The 22,848-nt window shown below is 37.5% G+C and overlaps 1 protein-coding gene across 4 annotated transcripts in view; it reads left to right on the forward strand.

Moving 5' to 3' along the window:
* The window catches only part of MAP2 (microtubule associated protein 2), a 162,999-nt gene extending 146,547 nt beyond the window's left edge, over positions 1 to 16,452 (forward strand). For 3 of the 4 annotated variants that reach the window (XM_021707813.1, XM_021707814.1, XM_021707816.1), the window contains 3 exons: positions 9,346 to 9,427; positions 12,469 to 12,581; positions 12,807 to 16,452. In XM_021707813.1, the coding sequence (XP_021563488.1) occupies positions 9,346 to 9,427; positions 12,469 to 12,581; positions 12,807 to 13,022 (411 nt within the window). In that variant the 3' untranslated portion in view covers positions 13,023 to 16,452. Of the gene's footprint in view, positions 1 to 7,280; positions 7,374 to 9,345; positions 9,428 to 12,468; positions 12,582 to 12,806 lie in introns of all 4 variants that reach the window. The other variant, XM_021707815.1, reaches the window with a different exon arrangement.
* Positions 16,453 to 22,848: the final 6,396 nt, after the last annotated feature.

Genomic DNA, 22,848 nt, shown 5'->3' on the forward strand with positions numbered 1-22,848 from the left:
TATGAAGTGACTTTTTTTGCAGAAGCAGGAGGTAGTTCCTCACCAAGATAAACATATGGAAGATATTTGAGATGGCATAAATGCATTTAAATTTGAGGGTAAAATGAATTAGGAAATCAATATGCAACTCAATTGGACTGTAACTGTCTTTGTAGGAAAAAATATAGCATTTAACACTTCAGTACTATACCCTTAAAAGCCTTTACAGTGTATGATCTCAGATACAGGGAGTTAGGAGAAGTATTTTTCTGTACAGGTTAAACTGGAGGTTTTGACTGCATTGCTTGAGCTCCCATTTCATAAAATGACCAGGGGGAAAATGTATTTTAGAGCTTCTTAAAAATTATCAAGATGATATGCTAAAGACCTTGTTATCTGATTAAGTATCTTTAAGCACACACTGTTGAAGAAATTAAAGCCGCTAACACATTGTTCCCAGTTGTAAATTGATTATCCTAGGATATTTGAATGGATCACGGCCAACTCAGAAGCATTGCAAAGGATAGGACTATAGACCCTATATAGAAAGTCTACAGGAGACAGGTTTTGTAATAGTGATATGTAGTCTCTAGGTGTTGAGAAAAATACCCGTGTAATTATCATTCATGAAGCTGAGAGTAAATTTGAAGTTGTAACTTTAATATAGGGGTCCCCAACACCCCTGGACTGGGGACTGGTACCGCTCATGGCCCATTAGGAATCGTTTGTCCTTTGCTTCATCTGATATAGTCTCTATATTGTAACCAAACCTTTTCACTATGCTTCCCATTAACCATTCTATTGTATAGTTATTTAATGTCTATCTTGTTTCACCAACTAGGCCATAAGCTCCATGAAGTCAGGGATGAGGTCCATGTTGTCCTCAGGGTCTCAAACATAGTAGGTGCTCAATAAATAGTTATTCCACATAAATTAAATAAATGTAGCATACCATGTTCATAGAAGGAATGTATTATATCTAGTGACATTGTTTACTGATTGTGAATGTCTTATGGCCATAATAATTATCATCCAAAAGAAAACCTTCATGTTTGGATCGCAATGAATTTTGGCCAAAAGAACATTGGACCAGGATTTGAGTTGAGTTATTGGTTCAGTTCTTCTATTAAAGTATTGTGTGACCTTGATACTGATTTTTATGATCCTCTGGTTTCTTATTTGTAGAATAGAAACAAGAAAATAATACTCATTTTTGTATATAGCACCATTTCATTTCAGTAGACTCTGAAGTCATTTTAAGTTCTCAAACACATGATTCTACATAAAATATGACAGTACTTTTGCATTACAGCTCATCAAAAAACATTCATTTAAGTATTCTAATAAATTTGTGCTACAAAGGGCAACTTGAAGTTGAGTAAAAGAGCAGTATTTCTAAAATAGGAGTGTAATTAGAGAAGGGGGAGTGACAGAGAGGGGAAAAGGAAGGGATAAAATTTGTGAAATATAATGTGAAATATTTTATATATTTTTATAAAGTTTTATCAGTTATTCTCAAACTATATTTTTTATAAACCATTTTTAGGCCTTTTACATTCTGAGTAACTTACCTTTAATTTTATCTTCAAGTAAAAAAATTTAATTAATTCTGGAGGCAACTAATAAATTATAGTGAAACAGGATTTTCCCCCATTATATAAAATTATGATGATTATCACTATTAAAGTCTACTGGGTGCTATTAATATATAGGTATGTATATAAAATATAAGATGAGAGAAAGATTGAACAGGTTTTTTTCACTCACATATTGTTTGATCAAATATGTACTAAAACTAAAGACAGTGAGTACTAAATGACACAGGGCGGAATAGAAGGCGATGAGGCCTGATGTCTACAATCTGCCAGAAAGGAGACTTTTGGTGTGTTTTTTTTAATGTTCTTTCTTTTTTTTTTAATGTCTTGTCCATATTTAATTTTAAGTTCTTTCTCAGTCATTTCTCCCACCTCCGTAGGACTATAATAAGTGTGAAATAAAAGGAATAATAAAATACCCTGTGAACTTTAAAATACTGTCAGTCAACCCAGCATGAAGAAAAACTATCCACTGAAATGCATCATATTATATTGACAAGGTTTTTCTTTTGTTTTGTTTTGGTGTCAAAGTCATCATTATCTCAAAATGATAATGATAGCTCCTTAAGTTCAGACACCCTGTCTTTATGCAATCAAATTTTGTAGCTATCATTCAAATGTCTTTTGTAGGGTAATGAAAAGTTTGGGAGCTAGGATTAGTAAGTATTAATTATTTAAAATTAAGAAAAAATATTACTTTGGGTTTACAAAGCTGAGACCTTTTTGTGTGCTGTTCATTCACAGCCATGTCCATGAGTACATGGGAAGGAGCCTTGAATCTCAGGTTATTTTCAGATAACCCAGCAGACTATTTAAAAACTATTTTCTTCACTGACTTCAACTATTCCTTAGAATTTCTTAAAAATCTAAACTAAAGAAGAAAGTTAATGTTAAGAAAGTATAATATAGAGCATATGCTGTAGTATGTATAATATATGTAGTACATAATGTCAAGAAAACATCGTACAGAATTTGAAACAGTTCATTATCTGCTTGTTTTCATGAATTTCACACAGTGCTTATAATGTTCCTTTCAGCTCCCAATGAGAGATCACTTAGAAATATTTAACAATGGATCTGATGCCTACACTCATTAATGTCTCTTCCACTTTCACTTTACTTAAGCATCATCTATTCATCCCAAGGTTTTTTTTAGTGTGGGTTCTACTTTATGTGCCATGTGGCATAGCCTGCATAGGAAAATCTGTTCCTGCAACTTATCATTTTACTTTAGAGTGTTAGCAGAATTGTGCAATTTGACATAAGCTGTAGTTCTATTTGATACATATTTAAATATGTTTATTGTTTGTATCTGACACAAAGAGTTTTCAAGAATTATTTAAGTGTAGGCAGTGCTGACTAAAATTCGAAATGGGCCGTAGGTTTGTATACCTGAATGCATTTTAACCAGAGTGCAAAGTTTTAAACAGATGAAGCTTAAGAACATCATCTGTACCAAAGAACTTTCAGTCTTCAGGAATATCTGATGTAAGTCATATTTTGTTTTAGTATGGGAAACCTCAGGATTTTAGAGGCTAGATAAATAGTTTTCATTACATTAAATGTTACATAATAGGAAAAACTTTTGAGAGAGACAGAAAGATGTTTTTGTAATACAAGGACAGAGAAGGACTCGATTTTAAGCACTCTTGAGAAATGATGAAAACCCCCAAAGGAGTTTAAACCCCTGCAAGGTTGAGGGAGAAGTCAGTTGTGTCACTGTCTGCCACCCTTTCACAAAAGCATTCTTCCCAAGACAACATCAGAGAGTGAAAGAGAGACATGATGTTGCAGCAAAAGCTCATACCTAAAGGATGTCTGAGGGTTAAGGGAAAAAAAGCAGCATCAGAGTGTCAAACGTTTTTCAAAATCAGAATCTTACTGCTCAAGAAATTCAAGTTGACATTGGGGTAAATGCCTCTGGCTTACAAACTGTTTTACTGAAAACTTTACATTAGGAATGTATTTTCTTTCATTTTACATGTTTCATATTTCCAGTTAGCCAGTAAGAAAGATCTGTTCTTGTCCACAGGCATATACTGCATTTTGTCTTTCTATCCTTTCCTGGGGCAAACACTTTTTAGGGGAAAAAAGGTTTAATTTATCTAAAGGAACAATTAAGCGTATATGCAGAGAGCGTCCAGTGGCAGATCATTTCCATTAAACCCTCATGATAAAATCCAAGTAGAGTCATACAAAGAATATCCAGAAAGTCACGACAATGTTCTTCCCTATTGTAGTTGAAGAATAGATAGATAAAATTAAAATAAAGTAATTCTGACTAATGTTTTAACTCCAGTAGCGTACACTTACACTACTCTTTATGCCATACGACCTTTGTGTGAGTGAAAAGTTGACTGTTTATGCAAGGAAATCATGAATATCTTCATAAGATTTATGAGACTAAAATCCTTTTTTGGCAGCTCCCACTGGAGGCATTGATTGGGTGGGGCTTGAAGACAGATCTGTTACAGGCTCAAGTTGGAATGATGCTTTCTAGAAAGAGATAATAACGTAAAGTAAGCACAAGATAACAGATAAATTCCAAAGTCAGAGTTACTGAGAACTCTGGTTGCCTCCCTAAGAAATAGGAAGTTTGGGGAAATATTAAATAGGGCAGAACTTTAAGAAGATGGCCCGATTAATTAATATATTTTACTTCCACTGTGAAGTGTGCAGAAATGATGATCATTGCACTCTTTTAAATTACCCTATTTTGTGTTAATAGTGCAAGTAAAAATGTTGGTTTAAGTAAATTAACTAAGATTAAAATGTCGTTTAGAGATAATCCTGCGTAATTATTATTCAGATTTTTTTTCTTCATACCATGAGCATAGAAATTTAGTTCATTTGGTAAATAGAAATTTGTCAGGTTTTTTTTCCTAGACAATCTCTAAAATGTTAAGATAATTTTTCTTGACAAAGGCTTTTAGGAAAACAAAAGGTTTTCTAAAACTGAAAATTCCTTCCCAGAGAAGTAAATTTGAGTTTAGATCCATAGAACCCAGAAAGTTAAAACTAGTCTTTGATTTAAAAAAAAAAAAAACTACTCAGAAATATTGCCTTTTCCTTCACAACAGCCATCTACTTTTCTGTCTTGTGGAATTGCTGATATTTGCAGAATTATTTCTCAGGTGTTAATTACTTGTAAATACCCCTAGAACTCTTTGGTGTGAAGTAATTTGTAATTTTGCTAAAGCCTAAATGTGAGTCACATGGGCTGTCTGGGTACTCACGTACAAGTTTGTCAAGCTGGAGTGTAAATCTTACCAAGCATCAAGTACCTACTGTTCAAAGTGTTTCTGTCTCTCTCTATTCAACCAGTAAGCAAGATAGAATATGAAGGTCTAAAGAGGCTATTTATATTTATGCTGTCATAATTTGCCTCATCTTAGACAAAAATATTATACTATGGAGATATCGCAATTCAGAAATGCAATACAGTATTTTCTTTACAATACAGTAAAGGATGTGCCAGGGATGCAGACGAAGGGTCTTGTACACATTATAGGTTGAGTAGACGTAGGTTAAGAAAGTCTACCATCAAAAAAGTCCAGTTAGTTGTTTCAATTTTAAAAATTCATGACTTTCCAGAAAATCTGTATAAAATCAATAAAAGAAAGTTGTAAGATTTTAAGATTCTAAATAATGTTGACAATGTAACCATTTAGTATTGAATCATTTGTTTTGGAAATCATAAAGATTGTTAAACTGTTCATTAAACCTTAAGGTCAAACAGATTTATGAAACTGAATTTGGAACTTCCATTTATGTAACAAGTGAATCAGATTTAATGTTTGGCTTTTGATCACTTGGCAATGAGTCACTTGATCAGTAAATTAAATGATCTAATGATCTCTAAATTAAAATTTTTAGACAAAATATGAAATCCTGTATATACTCAAGGATTACTAAAAGAGTTCACATGAAGTCTATTTCATTGCCAAAATAGTTTGATACTCATGGAGAATAACTTAAAGTATTATCATTTAGAAGTAACAAATCAAAATTATTTGCTTTCTCCCATCCAAGTACTAACCAGACCTGACCCTGCTTAGCTTCTGGGACAAGACGAGATTGGGCACATTTATGGTGATATGGTCATAGATAAAATTATCTGCCTTCTGAAAATAACTTGTCTATGAAATTTTTAATGTAATGATCTCTATTGGTTTAAAACTATCAGCATTTATAGCTTATGTGGAACTTTTATAGGCAACTACACTTACTGTTAGATATAGACTCTGTGATACCTTCAACTCTGTTCAAGATAGAATTTTTATTATGCCCCAAAGGGTAGCTCAATCATTCAGTCTTCTGAATTCAAATGTTGACAAGAGGCCCTTTCCTTGGGTTGCTGATGAAAGCTGCCAGTGATATTTCCCTGCAAGGGACAAGCTGTCTTGTCTATGTTAGGAGGCACTGCAATTTAAGTTTTGCCTGGTTAAAAATAGTCAAGATTCAATGTCCTTCTGAATTTTTCATTCTTTTCTGCAAATACCAAGAGATGTGTTAACATTCTTGTAGATGACTGTGTATCAAGGGTAAATGTATCTGGTTTTGTTTTGTTTTTTGTTTTTAGTAAGAGGATAAGCTGTCCCCTAAAGCATTGAAGATGTGATTTTCTCTTTAGCTACTGCAGTGGCAGGAAGAGGGGAAAATAGCAGTAGCCAAAGTAAAACAGAACAAATAACAATAACAACATCAATAACAAAAATAAACTTTTCTTTTCATGCTTACGTTGCTTACTTGTCCTCTAAAACATGCAAGGTTCAGAAAACAAACGAAAGAAGTCACAAGAGTTATGACATTGCACGTTACACCAGAATAATGTCTTTCCAGATCTGGATTTGCTGTTTTCTTCACGATGAAGGCTTGACTTCCTGAAAACAGAAATAAATCACCTAACCTCAAATCTGCTGGACCCAATCAAGGCCTGGGACTATGTCTGTATGACCTAGTACAAGGCAGCTAATGAACCTTGGTTTTCTTTCCTTTCCTCAAGGAAATAGAGCTTCCATGTGATTATCCATGGAAATTGGCTGCTCTTGAGCAGTTGCCAAAGGAACCCTTCAGAAGGCCACTGGGCCAAACTTGCAAGGGAATCGTAAAGTCCTGTTTAGCAGAGCAAACCCGGAGTCTCTTTGTTGACCCTTCCAGGAAACCAAGGGTTCTTCTCCTGGGTGAATGAGGACTCTGACCTAGGTCATTCAGCCAGACTATTTGTGAACCTCACTTGTGCTACGGGAACCTATAGAACAGTAAAGTCAAGTGTACAAGGTGATTAATAATCGTGATGGCTAACACTGAGGAGTTGGGGAAATGGGAATAGCTTTTAGGATCCTGTACTGAACAAGATTGAGCATTCACTACTATTGAACCTTACCCAGAGAGAACCTGAATCCCAGTGTTGCCTGCATTGGGCACCTCCCCATCAGAGGTTATTCAAGTTTTATTGTTCAGTCCCTCTAATTGTTGCCAGATCATACTTAGGTACAACTGGGGTGCCTGGGGCTCTCTAGCATTTGGCCCTTTGGGGTGCAGAGAAATAAGGGTTCATATTTGCATGGTAGAATTTTGCAGTGTTAGTTTCTCCCTTAGACAAATACGTAGGTGGAAGTGAGTTTGATGCTACACATCCTGGTTCCCTATACCCAGCATCTTGAAAGAAAAATGCACAGTGAAGTTACCTCCAATTCCTTTTAGGTTAGGATTTTAAACAAGAAGATCGATTTTAGCAAAGTTCAATCCAGATGTGGTTCCAAGGATAACATCAAACATTCGGCTGGGGGCGGAAATGTAAGTAGAAGCATCTCTGAGAACACTGTCCTGATTGTGTGGAGTTACCCGCACAGCCAGCACCCTGCCTCCTCTCCTGCCACCTTCCCAGCACACTCCTCCCTTCTCACTGCTGTTCCACATGTCCTCTGATGTGGTAGCTTGTCAGCCTCTCGTTTTCAGTGATCAGCTTCCTCTCCTTTCCTTGTAAGATCATCAGCGAACCTTTTGCTTTCGGCTGGAAAGGAAAACCTTGGTGGAATGTGCCATCGTTTTCTGGAGGATGGCAAGCCCACTTCACTTGCCAACTTTGTTTGCTGGCCTTTTTGTCTTCAAGGAATTTCTTCATGCTGTCTCTACTTCCCTGCAAAAGTCAGCTGGGCACACACTTTTCTAACTCCGTTTAAATTACCCTTGAGGCAAAGACTGATATACTTGTAAATGCCCAAAGTATGTAATGTCAATCTTCAGAGGTTCATTATTCATGAAAGTTAGGATATCATTTTAGAATAATACAAAACGGGTGAAGCATGGTTCATCTATAATTCAAAGTGAAAGGATTCAAGTCCCAGCATACACTTTATCTTGATGGAATTTTTTTTCCTGTCCCTTTCATTTAATGTAAATAGTATCCTATGGGAGGAAAGGAGAGATGAATCCATGTTTCTCAAGTGAAGTTGAAGCAGATTTGAAATGGTCAGGCAAGCTCAAGCTAAAGGGAGCATGGTTCTTTATAAAATAAGAATAAATTTTTAAAGGTGAATCAGGCTGACTATGTGACAGATCCTGTCACCTAAACATCAGGTTCAAATAATTTGTGACTCAAGTAACTTACAGCATATCAAAATTAGAATTGTCATCTGTCTAATAACTGTTGGCTATTTGCTCCTCAACTGGGCAGAAGTGGAGTCAAGCAGTGAAGAGAGAGAGACAAACAAAGTGCCTTCTACAAGGAGCTGTCACCTGATCGTCAAAGTAACTTCACTGAGCATAAAATATCACTATCGTGGAAAGTCAGTAGCCTTGTTTGCTGGGCTCCTTCAAGGATGCTTGGCTAAGCCTTAGAGTCAGTCTTTACACTGGCAAGGTTGCAACTCCTCCCCGTTTCCCTGACTGTAAATCACACCACTTGGAACTCTCACAGAAGGAACCCCAGTCCTTGAGGGTATTTGAGGATGGGCTTGGCTATCCTCTACTGCAAGTGCTGCTGGTAAAAACACCTAAGTAAAAAAGGATAAACTAGGTTAACTAAAGATTTTTAAGTAACTGGGGAGCTTCAGTCCCCAAAACAATAGTCTTATGCTTTCCTGTGGAAAACGTTCACTTGTTCCAATGCGCAGAGTGCATTCCCATATATTCTGGTGCAGACGACATTGGGCCACACTTGGAGAAGCACTGCTCCAGGTAGTGGGAAAGGAAACATTTTCAGTAAAACACAAAAAAGAAAAAAATGTTGCTCTCATTTGTAATCTGGTGTGCAATAAAAATTTTTATCTAGCTGAGATATGACAATTTAATAGCAGTTTAGGAAAGCACATTTAGAACTTTCTTCTTGTGTCTTGAAGCAATGTTGGTCTTATAATTTTGAACAACATTGCTCACTTTTATGAAAAAATCACTTTGTAAAAAGTAATTTATCTCTTCTCTTGGCTCTTTGCTTATGGAGAGGTTTAACACAATGTTGCTTAATTCTCAGAGTAGAACCTTGCCTTATTAATACAAGTGTTTCTGTCTACTAGTGGCATGATTTACTTTCAACTAATAAAATATTCTATTTCAGGGTTTTCTTGCACTTGGGTCCTTCTTTCCAATCCAAACATGTGGAAGAACATATGGAAAATTATGTCTTCCTCTGTGTGTGTATTTCAGCTTGGCCTTTTAGTTATGCTGTTGTATGTTACGAGTTTGGGTGTGTTTCTAGATTTTACGTGTAAACTTAGGGGTTTTGTCCTTGTTTTAACTATTTTAAGTATGTTTTATGTGGTTCACATAGGTACAAATTGTTACCAAGAAAATAGACCTAAGCCATGTGACATCCAAATGTGGCTCCCTGAAGAACATCCGCCACAGGCCAGGTAAATAAATACTTTTTAATAGCTTGAGAAATATTTAATTGGACTAAGAAAATTGACAAGCAATTTTTTATTGTTGTGAAATTCCTAATTGGATGTTTCAAAATTCTTACACTTTATACTTTTATTACTAGAAACAAGTTAGAAATTTCGAGGCATCTTCATTTTCAACAAGTGAACCCAATGACCATGAATAGGCCACACATCATAGAACAGGTTAAAAATTAAAAGGTACATAAGATACATTTATCTTTATGTCCTCAACATGCTTACTGGAGCCCTTTTGAAATATGTAGTCTTTTATGACCAGCAAGTCATATTCTATAGTAGTCTGTAAAATTCATTGGGTCATATATTCATATGCACTAACATTGACTGAAAGCAGTTCCAAAGATAATTTTTTATAAAATTGTTTTTCTGCAGTATGTAAAACAAGGATTGTACTTTCTTTGCAAAGTTGAAAAAATGAGCTTATCTGAGGATTTTGTTAGATCCCTTATTAAGACACTAAGCAATGTGACTCCCCAGCATAATACAGTCTTTTCTCAACTTATTTGATCATGGAGCTCTTTTGTTTTTCAGAATATCTTAGGACTAGTGCTCTAAAATAGAATTTGTATTCATACTTGCTGGTATCTTTTCTCTTTAAAATGTGATGGTAACATACTAGGAGTCATTCTTTCTGAATATGATGTATTATGTATTTTTTGTTAAATTCTACCTCCCTATATATGTAATAATGGATAACTATCAAATTTGTAATTTTCTTGATAATAGTTTGACAATATTTATCCCGTTGAATGGTAGAAGGATGAAAAGAAAGCAGTTGGTTTTAACTATCCATGCTTGGCATCTTAACATACAAACCAGGTAATAGGTTGTTTCCATTAATCTTTGTGTCAAAAGTTGTCAGATACGAGGTATAAATAACAATTGAGATTAATGAGATGTCAGACCAGAGAATTATTAAGAATTTATGGATTGAAAAATAAAGATAGGTAGGATAAGGTTCACATTAGAATAAATGCATTGAAAATGTATAGAAATTAGAATTTGTTTTGTCAAAGGATATTCATAAAGCAATCAAAGAGTTAGAAACTACATATATGGAGTCATCATTACTGATTTCAGAACTGCTACCATGGACAGCTTCTCTGTCATTCATGAAGAAGCAGGGATGTGGTCCCATAGTACATATCTTCCAAAGTCTGCAAAAAACTGAATTGACTTTGTACTGACATATCAGCAGTATCACTGCCTGTTTTCTTGCAGAATACAAAAGAAAATGCTGGACTCTAATTCCTGACAGTAAGGATGCTGTTAGTCAAAATCATCTGAAGTCTGGATACACAGAAAAATCTTATATGGATAAGGATGTATTCTGTGTATGATTTGTTGATCATAAAAGGCTGTTATCATGGACTCACATGGGTTTCTAAATCTAGCTCTTCTAATATCACTGAATCAAATGGCTAAATCAAAGAGAAGTGTTTGTATGGTGATCTTTGACAACAGCTAACTTTTCACAAAGTTACTCTGGAATATAGAATATCTAAGGAGAATATAAAATAATTTAACACCTGGAGGCACACATTGAAATATGTGTTATTCCCAACTTCACTTATAAAGCTTGTCAAAGATAGTAGTCATTAACAATTACTGCTCCTGGGTGTGTGTGCCACAATTCTTCAAAAATGGGGCATAGATCTCTAAAGTCTAGAGCTCTGGATTCTCCAACAGTTGGAGCATTTCTAATGGAACCTCACCAGAAATAGACTTCTCAAGTTTCCTTTCTGAATATATTTTGGGTCAATATTACATTATCAATTTTCCCTCTCAAAAGAGTTCAGCAAAAATGTAACAAGATTATATTGACACAATATATAATCATAAAAAAAGCAATTTCTGTCAGAGACTACCAAAAATACAAAATAAGATCCCAAAGAAGTCGCTCTCATCTCAATAGTCCAACATTCTCTAGCCTCTAACCAAGACAAGTCTGTTTGTATGAATCGTTATGAGACATACTAAGCTCATCACAATCAAGTGAGATTCACATGGCCAGGTAAAATGTGGGAAGAATAACACTCCATCACATGATGCATGTTTTGAAGAAAGAATAACTACATCTTTTTAAAGCATGAGTTAAATAACATCATGTACTTTCAAAACCATCAGGAGAAGAATGAATGCATCTTTCTCTAAAATGTAATCTGATAACACCATATAATTTCAAGAGGCTCTGACCAGGCAGTTGGGCACGATCATAGGTATCTAGGTATTGCATGAGAATAACACCACAAGGCTGAAGAGACCTGTCCTTAACAGACCTCCCTCTTTGGTCTACAGAGATACATGAGCAACAAGAATCCAAAACTGAAAATTCCATTTCATGTTTTTATAGAACCCCTCAAGCATTTTTTTTTTTTTTCCAAATCAAAATCCCAAGCAAGATGCAATGATTGTGGAGGGCCACATCACTGTCCCCTGACTTTCAGAAGAATGCATATAGTCAAAACCAAGCTGCTGATTAAAGTGAAAGCAAATCTCTTAGATGAAGATGAATAAATGAAGCGTCTGATCCAGCGTCTTTCCAGGTCGAAGACATCGGCAGACATTCAGAAGTGGTCAAGGACAGGCAAAAGGAGAACTAATGTACCCAGTGTAGAAGAGCTCCTTATATTTGAAAGCCAGATCAAGAGCTGCAGGGTTGGAGAAGACTACACTGCAGGGTGGAACATGGCACTCTCACCCCTCTGATTTATTGGGTTAGATATGGATAAGGAAGTAAGATATTATTACGTGAAGCAATCCATGTAATAGTCTAAGAAGGATGCCTTGATTTGGGATCCTATCGGGAAATGGTATGGACTAGAAATTCTAAAAGATTCTTTTTACATTGATGGTCAGAGGAATAGTATAGTTAATAAACTTGTGGTTTGCAGTAGTCTATCTACTATCATCATTTTGGGGGGAAGTAGTCACTACACAAACAAGCTATAATTTTAGCAAGGCATTTAAAAGCCTTTTTTTCCCCCTCATAGGTGGTGGGCGTGTGAAAATTGAGAGTGTAAAACTAGATTTCAAAGAAAAGGCCCAAGCTAAAGTTGGTTCTCTTGACAATGCTCATCATGTACCTGGAGGCGGCAATGTCAAGGTAAGAAACAAGGTCATGAGCCACTCTTGTCCTTTTTTTAAAAAAAAAAAAAATTCTGAAATACTCTATCAAAATAGGTCTCAGATCGAAGACTTGGACAAATAAGAAGTAGGGCTGACAGAGCTGAACAGAAGTCACATTCACATCAGCTCTGGGGTACAGAGACAGAGCTAGGGGCCAGATAAGATGTTTGAGTTAACAAGGACTGATGCTTGTCTTAAACAGATTGACAGCCAAAAGTTGAACTTCAGAGAGCATGCTAAAGCGCGCGTGGACCATGGGGCTGAGATCATTACACAGTCCCCAGGCAGATCCAGCGTGGCATCACCCCGACGACTCAGCAACGTCTCCTCTTCCGGAAGCATCAACCTGCTCGAATCTCCTCAGCTTGCCACTTTGGCTGAGGATGTCACTGCTGCACTCGCTAAGCAGGGCTTGTGAATATTTCTCATTTAGCGTCGAAGTAATAATATTTAGGCATGAGCTCTTGGCAGGAGTGGGCTCTGAGCAGGTGTTATATTCGTTCTTTACAAACCATAAAATAAATAATCTCATCCCCAAACTGTAGTAATTGTTACAATTTTATATTTAAAAATGAATAGTATATGCAGAAATTGACCTGATTTCCATTTGCAACAGGAAGACACTGGCTTTACATGGGTACACTTGGACAGTTATTTTTGCTCTGCTCTGTTTTGCATGGAGTATTATTATTTTAAAAATTGCATTTTTACCTTTCATGTGCCTGAAGGCTACCCACTACATTCTGAAAGGCCTTGTTAAAATCCAAGCTGCTCATTTCACCGTTCTGTTTCTGAGTGAGAACATAAAAACTGCCCATTGTCACTTTTTTCAGGTTAAATTAAATCAAGGAGTCTGATTGCAGGAAGGGAAGAGCATGTAAGAAATACAATTTTTTAAAGTGTTATTTTGTATAAATGGGAAGAAAGATTCAATTAAGTTATTAACATTTGGGACCTGGATAATTATATGAGAGTATGTCAATCCAATAAATTATTTAACTAATTACAAAATAGTTGGAAAGCATTTGAGCTGTGGTTGAGGAAGGGGTGTAAAAGTGCATCTCTTAGGAACGACGCGCTTGCATTAGGACGGGTTCATGTCTGATTAGAATTATCGGTTTGATCAACTAGATTTGTGTCCACACTACCAGTTTCACGCCCCCTTTCCATCTGTTTGATACAGTATTATAGATATAAATATATATATATATTTCTCTGTGGCCATTTGTGATACTTCCTCATATACTTGAATATTATACTTCTTTATTCACAGTATCTGTGTCTCCTGCACCCTTTGGTGTTAACAATTTTAGGTATGTGAAAGTAGATGTTAGCAGGGTTCGCTCCCTATTGAAAAAAAATACCTTAAAAAGACAAAAAATTTTAGCATGAAGTTGCTTTCTGTAACAACTCAAAGCTGTAACCCTGTTTTAGTGCCAGATACAAATCTCTCCCGTGATGCTAGAAAAAATTATTTTTCTTTGCTTTCACCAACATGGAGTTTGTGGGGTGGGTCCAGTTATACATAAAAGGGTTTACAGATTGTTGGTTTAAGATTATGGATTTATCTCATTTTTAATCATGAATAGTTTGGATTTTATTCCTATGATTATTCATGAAACTAACTTAAGATTTTTTTTCCTTTCTTTCTTTTTTTTCCATTTGCTAAAGTTGAAACTAACCATGGTAGTTTAGAACATGTTTTCCCATGACTTCAAGTAATATCTGTTTATTAAATTCTCTGATAGAAGATATTTGGCTTCCTTACCCAAAGTAAAGATCCCTTGAACAGAAAGGAAAACACAATATTTTGAAAAGCTATAGCTACAAGGCCTTTGAGATGCAGATATCTAAATCCATTTTTTTCCCCAGGACTTCAACATTCCGCTCTGTAAAGGACCACAACGTGACTTGATACACAGTGTGACTTTACATCCAGTCTAGAAATTACAAATCAATGAATTAATGCCTCTCACAAATCATTCATCTTGAACTTAGAAATAAGCAAGGAAACGAAATAGTCAATAGCCCGAATAGGTCAAAGAGTTACCAGATTGATGGACCATTTTCAGTATCTTATCTGTTCTTTTTCTTGCTCAGGACTGGTAGGCTGGACTTGAACAATTAAAGACAAATGGTTCATTAGATGTTTGATCTCTTTGATCCAAATCAATTCCTGAATATAAAGGAAGAAATGATGTGGATGGACTGAAGCAACAAGGAAGTATAGGACCATCTAAAACCAAAACCAAGGGATGCAAAGACAGAGAGACACAAGTGACGTTTTATGACCCAGTGGATATCACAACCAATATGATTGTCACAAGAGAAACCCTGGGAGCAAACACAGACTGTTTATTCTCAGCTGAGAGATTTTACACAACCAAACATGTCTTAAAGTATTTTTTTCAACCTTGTTTAAATTGTTTATAAATATTAAGACTGAGTAAACATATTAAAATTCAACATATTATGTTCAACATATTAATATGTTCAACATATTAAAATTCAGTTTCTTACAAATACAGGCCCAAAATAAAGATTAAATAAGGCACTACATTATTAGATTTGACATTCAAACAAATCTTTCTTTCCAATCACAGCAGAATTATAATGAATACATTGTTCTGGCTTTGTGTGGAAATGCATACAAAGGTTATAAGGTTAACAAAAAGGGACTGGTCATTTGTATCAGTACAAGAGAGAAACACACAGGCTGTATGTCTTCTTGTGGGGTTAAGGGGTGAACCCCAACTTGCCTTCACTCTCAAGATAACGACTCAAATTAAGCTTTCTGAACACCACTCTTGTGGGAACACATACGCTGATCTAGAAATGAAATCTTCATGGTCTCAATTCTAGATCTACTGTTGCCAGTTTCTCTCGGGCTTTAGCCTTGGAGAACCTGTTTAAGAATACGTAAGTAATCCAGAATTATGCAGAGTTAAAAGGCCAACTTCTCTAATGAACTCACTCTCTGGGTTGCCTGCAACCAAAAATTGGATACCTTACAGTGATGCAGGAAAGACCCGAGCTTATGATGAGTTTCAAAGGCCATGTTCATTTAGGAACCAACTCTCTCTGGATACACCTGCTGGGTTCCAGCAGGGTGATGGGCTGACATCCCACCTCCAAGCATGACACCTGTGTAACACCAGCTAGGTATATGGCTGAAGAATGTACTATTCGTGGTGGCCTTGTCACACACACACACACACACACACACACACACACACACACAACACAGCAGGGATGGGATATTCAGACAATATATTATGTCATGTCGGTGATTTATTAAAGAAATAATCAATGTGGTTGATTCTGACATAACTGCAATTACAGTTTTTCTCCTATTTTTCAAGCCACAAAAAGGGAAATAAACTATTCCTGGTCTAAATAGCAAAGATAAGGTAGATTCATGGCCTCGGAAGGCAAATTCTAAGCATTCCTCTAAAGACTGATGTGCTAAAATCAGCATTGAGTTTTTTTACACCTAGGATTTTTGGCCTAGATGTGTAGGTGGAGGCCAAGTCCCTCTGCAGGAGCAAACTTATTTTCAAATTCAGTAAATAAAATGTCAACCATAAAATTCTACTTCAACTTTAGCAAAAAGAAAAAAATCAACAAAAAGTATACTCTGTATGCTGGGATTCCAGGGTTCCAACACACCATTACAAATCTTTGGGAGGTTTCTTTCTTCTGATAATTCTAGAGCCTGTTACCATAGAAAGGCATTTCTTCAATGGCTGGTTGTAGTTAGTTCATGTTTCTCAATCAAATTTGCAAATGTATTTGTTGCTGTATAGTGATTGTTTTGCAAAATAAAATTGCTTGTCACCTAACTGCTAGTTTTAGTTTCAGATTGTCTATTCTTTCATGGGGAAAAAAAAAAGTGTGTGTGTGTGTGTGTGTGTGTGTGTGTGTGTGTGTACGTTGTTTGATCCAGCCAAAAGACAAATTGTGAAGCGAAGGCTACTATTATCTGCAAATTCCTACCATGTGTGAAGCCCTGTATGCTAGATGATTTTATATCAACTCACCTAATTAATAAGGGAATTTGGTTTTTTATCATTACTGTATTAGCAAGATGCTATCTGTTGCAAGTGAAACTCTAAGTCAGCTTAAGCATAAAGGTGAATTTATTGGCTCAAGTAACCAGCTAGACAAGTGTATGTGCCTCAGGCATGGCTGAATTCAGACACTCAAAAGATGTCACCAGAAATCTTTCCAACTTTCGTTCTGCTTCCTCCGCATTTTCGGGCAGGCATTCCTTCCATGATGGGCACCAAAGCTCCAGTTGTCACAACTTATCAAAGAACGCCACCTTCCCAGTAGCACTAGCCAAAATCCAGGATGTGAAATTATGGAACTACTTGGATCACCTGCCCACGTAGGCAGGTTGGCCAGGCTTGGCTTGCAGACCCAACTCTGCCACAGGTGGTTGGGATGGGAAGAAAGTAAGGGGAGAAGTGACCTCATCCGAACTACTTGAGTTAATCATGGAGAGGAAAGGTTTCCTTCCAAGGTAATTCAGACTACTACTGCCAGAAGAGAGAGGAATGGATGCTGAACAGGCCATAAAAAACAGATAGCCATGATAGTCACAGCACTGTTCTCTATCTTTTTTCATTTCTTAGTTCCTGGCTAGTCCAACTGTTCTCAGGCTTCATCAGGGAGCGTGTGAGAAATGCAAATTCTCAGGCTTCCCCCCAGACCAACTTACAACATTCTTATGACATTCTTTGATTCATCAGCACATTACAGTTCAAGAAGCACTCAGTAGTTAGAAATCCAAACTTCACTGGCAATCAGCCTACTTAGGTTGTTAACCCGCACTTGTACCCCACAGCTCTAAATAAAAAGCACTCAGCATATTCCATCCCTGCTCATGTCCTTATGAAGAAAGAGTTCTGTTGCAACCCTCTGATAGATGAAAATGATACATAAGATTATTTGAGGCAGCATCGCGACCTCTGATGTCGAACTAGATACCAAGGAGTAGGAAGCTATGCCTGATAGAAGAAATACTTTTGTATTAGAGGTTTTCCAGCCCTCGAATCACTGTAACTTGGCAAAAACTTAATTTTCTTATCAATGGCATCACTTTTCATTCAGTCTCCCTGTGCTAATAATGCAGATTTTGTAGAACCTAGCAAAACTCATTAGAGTTTCTCTTTAATTATTTATTAAAATCAGCACTCATGTTGTCCTTCAAAGAGTCTTTAAATCACAGGGATTAAGACATTTGTCCCGAAGCACGAATCACAATCAAATTCTTGATTTCTGTTCTTATTAATTAACAAGGCAAAGAAGAATTTATTTACCTTGAAAAGACAAATTAATCATATATATTACAGGATGACAGGATAATATTCAAAGCAACTTACAGAGAAAAATGTTCCTCTTGTGTATGGTGTGGCACTTACTAGTAGAACTATGACTTAAATAATTAAGGGCTAGAATATTGTCAAAAGTACACAGTCTAGCAACCTAAAATTGTTTAAAAACACAAAGTCCTTCGCTTAGGTTTTCTTGAACACGATGAACCATCCTAAACACACTCCTTAAAGCCTCCTTTAAGGCCTCAGCTGTTCCCACTTCTACTTTCTTAAATTCTATAAAAAACCTTCTGGCCTCCAGGCCTGATTGACGTAATAGACCTGTGGCCTCCATATGTGCTTTGTTTGGCCTGCACATTGTTTCCAGATTCAAGTTCACACACACACAGTCCCAGATTTGAATCTTCTTTTGAAAAGTTAATAAATTTGGCAGCACTGGACCTGCCTTCTCCCACGGTAACAGCTGGCTGGAGCTGGTCCATGGGTACCTCTGAGATGGGTCTTATTCCCTTTATTGGCCACTGTGCCCGGCTGTGCTTATTTCTCCCAGCCCACCTCCTTCACTTTTACTCATTGCTGTAGGCATTAGACATCAGATTTAGAGTTTGTAAGTTGTGGGGTACACGTCAGGATTGCATCCATAGCAGTTTAGATACAGTGAAGTGTTGGACCTCTTGTGAAGTTCTGTGTTCTTAAACCCAGAGCTGATGTTCAGGCAACATACACCTTATTCAGCTGTATAAGTTGTTAACTATTGAAAGACTTGCCATGCAAGCCTCCTGCCCCTTACTATTGCCCTCCTTGGCCACCCAAACCTGTTCCCCTGTGCTCCGCAGATGTCTTTAATCCTAGTTTCTACAAAGTTAACATTCAGCACAGTGGAAAGGTTTCAAGATTCTGCTCCAGTCCCTTTCAGCGTCACCAGTGACTACTACTATCCCCCCAGGTCTCTGGAGGACTGGCCTTGGCCTGACCAGCCCAAATATAGGAAGCCCAAGTGGAGGTCTATGCTGGCACCTAGCAGCCTGCTGGCTTGCTACAGCTCTTATTTGCCCATCCCTGTCCCTGCTTTTCCCCACACCTCCAAGTCAGAAGGAGATTGGCACCCCACAGAGGAGACAATGCCCTCGGGGACATGCTGGAAGGCGAATACTAGTGCACATACAACAATACCTTAGCTATGGTTACCTGCTACCAGTCTCCATTCCCTCTTCCTCATCTGGTTGCTTATGAAAACGACAGTCACCACAGGACTTGAACTTTAGCAGTGTGAGAGATGGACAATAGGCACCAAGGAGACCAACAACAGAAGGAGGTTGTGAGCAGTGGGCCCCTTGGGATAATTTGGGGTTAGCAGAGGCTTAAGGTAAAGCCTTTTTATGTTCCATGTGGAAATTCACCGCCATTTTAACCCCACCCAAAGCCCAACTGACGTGGGCATTAACAATATTAATTTTATGCTTGTGGAATGATTGTGGCAGGCATCTTTACAAACATATGCTAACTACGAAGAATACTGAAATTATCAGCATCCTCATTTTCTGGATGAGGAAACCGGGGCATAGTGAGGTCATTTAAAATTCAATGGCAGAGCTGGAATTTGAACCTGAGCAACCCAACAATAGATGTTTTAGCTAATGGATTAGGTTTGACCTAATCAAATACTCTACTAAACAACTTTCATGACAGTCAAAAATAAAGATAGCAAATACATATATGTAAAAATCTGAGTGTTATAAAAACTAGAAAAATGTTTATTTGCTTACTAATTAGCGTCTAATGACAACTTAATTGGAAGTCATTGGAAGAATGTTATGTGATTATCTGTATCGCCATGGCTCATACAAGAACATCATCTAGAGAATGATATCTGAGTCAAGCAAAGATCCACAAACAATTTCTAAAAATTAACAACTTATATTTGGAATTTGTTAGAAAAATTGAATGCACTATTTGTACTAAAGCACATGTAATTCAACAAGCAGTTTCATAATTCATATTGCTTAGAGAATAAAACCAAGTTTTCCAATGTATGTGCTAACTTATGATAGTGTTCCAGCCACTAAATGTTTTAACATCACCTTTGTTTCCAGTACCCAAAACAGCTTTCCTAAAGGCTGCTTTTTCTTTCTGTATAGTGACATTTTTAACAATTCAATGTATTGCTTTTTTTACAAGCATGGCTCATCATTTAAATATTCTTCATGAGAACAGGGATCTACAGTTCATGGCATAAAACATGAGAACTCTTGATTAAGCCTTTGATGCGGGACGCGCACTTCAGACAGCCTTGTTGGATTTTGAACATTAGTAAACAAAAAAATGCTAATATTCATTAGTATCAGAAAACAAAGACACAAATGAAGAGGGCACCTCTCAGCTATTTTTCTGCCTCAAACATAAAAAAGGCAGAAAGCACCCATTATATGGACAACAGAGTACCATTGCCTGTGTAAACAGTATGTTGAACAAGCATGACTCGTGAATTTTGATCAAAACACAAATTTATGTTTGGCTTCTACAGTTCCTTTAAGCATCCTCTGAACAGAGGGAGAAATCTTCCCCTGCCTTAAGCTGAAGACTTGGGCAGATCCATGACCTTGTAGTCACTCTCAGATAATAAAAGTCTTTGGATTAGAAAAAGAGTCTTGATTTCAAGGGATCGCAATTCACAAACCAAAATGTCAAGTCCATAAAATAATCGAAACTCAGAACTTGATGGCATAAGATCCATACCATGAATGTGCATTCAGGCTGCGAGCCTGCGTTGATACCATGACACAGTCATTCTGTTTTCTTCTCTGGGGACTAACTTTCTCTTCCTCCTGAGAGCTGCTGTCTTTGCCCTTCAGTGATAAAACTTGAGGAGTAAGAAAAAGTAGAGACATCCTGCTCGATGGGGGACTGAGCATTCCATGACTGATAGTTTAAGCAGACATTTTCTCCGTTTAGGGGGCATCTCCAGTCTCCCTCTACTGATACTTCTGTTCCCTCTAGATAATTCTGTTGGACAGGACTCAAGATGTCCCTCTCCGACTCCCTTTCACCTTTCACCTGGCCCTCGTGTGTTACTACCACAATAACTATGGGAATGAAGACAGACCCCACTCAGGCCCAAAATCAGAGTCATCAGCCCTCCTCTGGCCCTAGATTTCTCCAGCCTGTCAAAACCTAGTGACTCCCAGGGTCTGTGTCGCTCAATGTCAGGGAACACATTTCAGTGCTCTCCAGGTAGTCCTTTTGAATCTTCTTTTTATTAAAGCTTAAGGTAAGAAGGTAGCACCGCCCCACACCTCCCCGCAAAAGAAAGTGTGACCCACAGACAGTGTGCATCTCTGTTGAAAAACGCCTTTATCAAACACCTTTCACCCATTCCATTCTGTGTCCCATTTTTGTGTCCTCTGTTTGACAGGAACAAGTCTTTGATATCATTTCCTTTGTAAATCTGCACATGGGAAGGAACAGTTTTTCATTCTCATTTTTATGACCTGATGTTCATCAGGCTAGCCCCTCAGTAGCTTCTAAAGGCGAAAAGAATCTCATTTTTAGCATCCTGTTGCAATTGTCTTTTCTACACTTTTGGCTCAACTTGTCTCATAATGGCTGAACCCTCCTGAATAAAAAATGAGTAAAAGCCACAAACACCTATGGACTGCTACCTCCTCATCTGGTGCAGTGCCCTCAAGGCATTCAGAGCCAAGTAAAGGGAACAGATCATACACAACCAACCAGAGCTCAAGAGAAACAATGATAAATGGTGGAAACTCAAATTCACACAAAGACCCAGGGGAGAAAAGGACATCCAGAAAGGGCAACGAGACAAACAGGGATTTCTAAAGCAAAGGAATAAAGGCATGAGTGAAGGGCACATTTTGAATATGAAAATCACCTGGTGCGTCTGGAACACAGGTGTCAGGAGGAATGAAGTCAGGGAGAAAAGAACACGGAGACAGATCTGGGGCCCTCTGTCACATTCAGAAGTTCGGATTCTATTGTGTAAGCTAGAGCAGTCATCACAGGTTTTTGCAGAGGAGAAACGACAGGATCAGATCTGAATTTTAGAAGACTACCTGTGGCAACACTGTAGAGATTCGACGTAAAAGAAGAGACTTGAATTGGGAAAAACAGGGAGAAATGGCTAGGCCAGGAGAGAGACAGTGACAGTCAGGAGGAAGGAACAAACTTAACACACTTTTGAAATAAAAGTGGCAGAACTTAAGAGACCATGAAATAGGAGTTTGTTAATACAGAAGGAGGAATAAACTTGATGTTTTTGACTTGGATAACCAAGTCGATGTTAATATGATTAACTAAGAGGAAGTACTTAGGTGACGAGGTGTTAGTGGATTATCCATAAAGAAATCTCAGAAAATTATTAATTCCCATCTGGATCTTATCAGTGGGAATCATGACCAAAGATGCTTATATTTGTATCACTTCAGATTCGGGATGGTCCCAAACCAGGAAGGCTAAATAAGAGAAAGAGAAGTTGCTTGCCCAGTTGTCTAACTCAACCATATTGACTAATAGTAAACATTGCAAAAAACAAGCTTGTGTCAGGGTCTCACTCTGTCACCCAGCCGGAGTGCAGTGGCATGATTGCAGCCTCAACATTTTGGGCTCAGGTGATCCTTCTGCCTCAGCCTCCTGAGTCGCTGGGACTGCGGGCACACACCACCACAGCCGGCTTATATTTTAAATTTTTTTGTAGAAACAAGGTCTTGCTATAATGCTAGGCGGGTCTCGAACTGTTGGGCTCAAACAGTCCTCCCACTTTGGCCTTCCAAAGTGCTGGGATTACAGACATGAGCCACCACACCTAGGCAAAACCAGGCTTTTAAACTAGGAATATGCCGGGCTCGGTGGCTCAGCCTGTAATCCCGCGCCTTTGGGAGGCTGAGGTGA

Source organism: Carlito syrichta, unplaced genomic scaffold (assembly GCF_000164805.1).
Source record: "Carlito syrichta isolate Samal-C Ts95f unplaced genomic scaffold, Tarsius_syrichta-2.0.1 Scaffold126439, whole genome shotgun sequence".
In the NCBI taxonomy this organism is placed as follows: domain Eukaryota; kingdom Metazoa; phylum Chordata; class Mammalia; order Primates; family Tarsiidae; genus Carlito; species Carlito syrichta.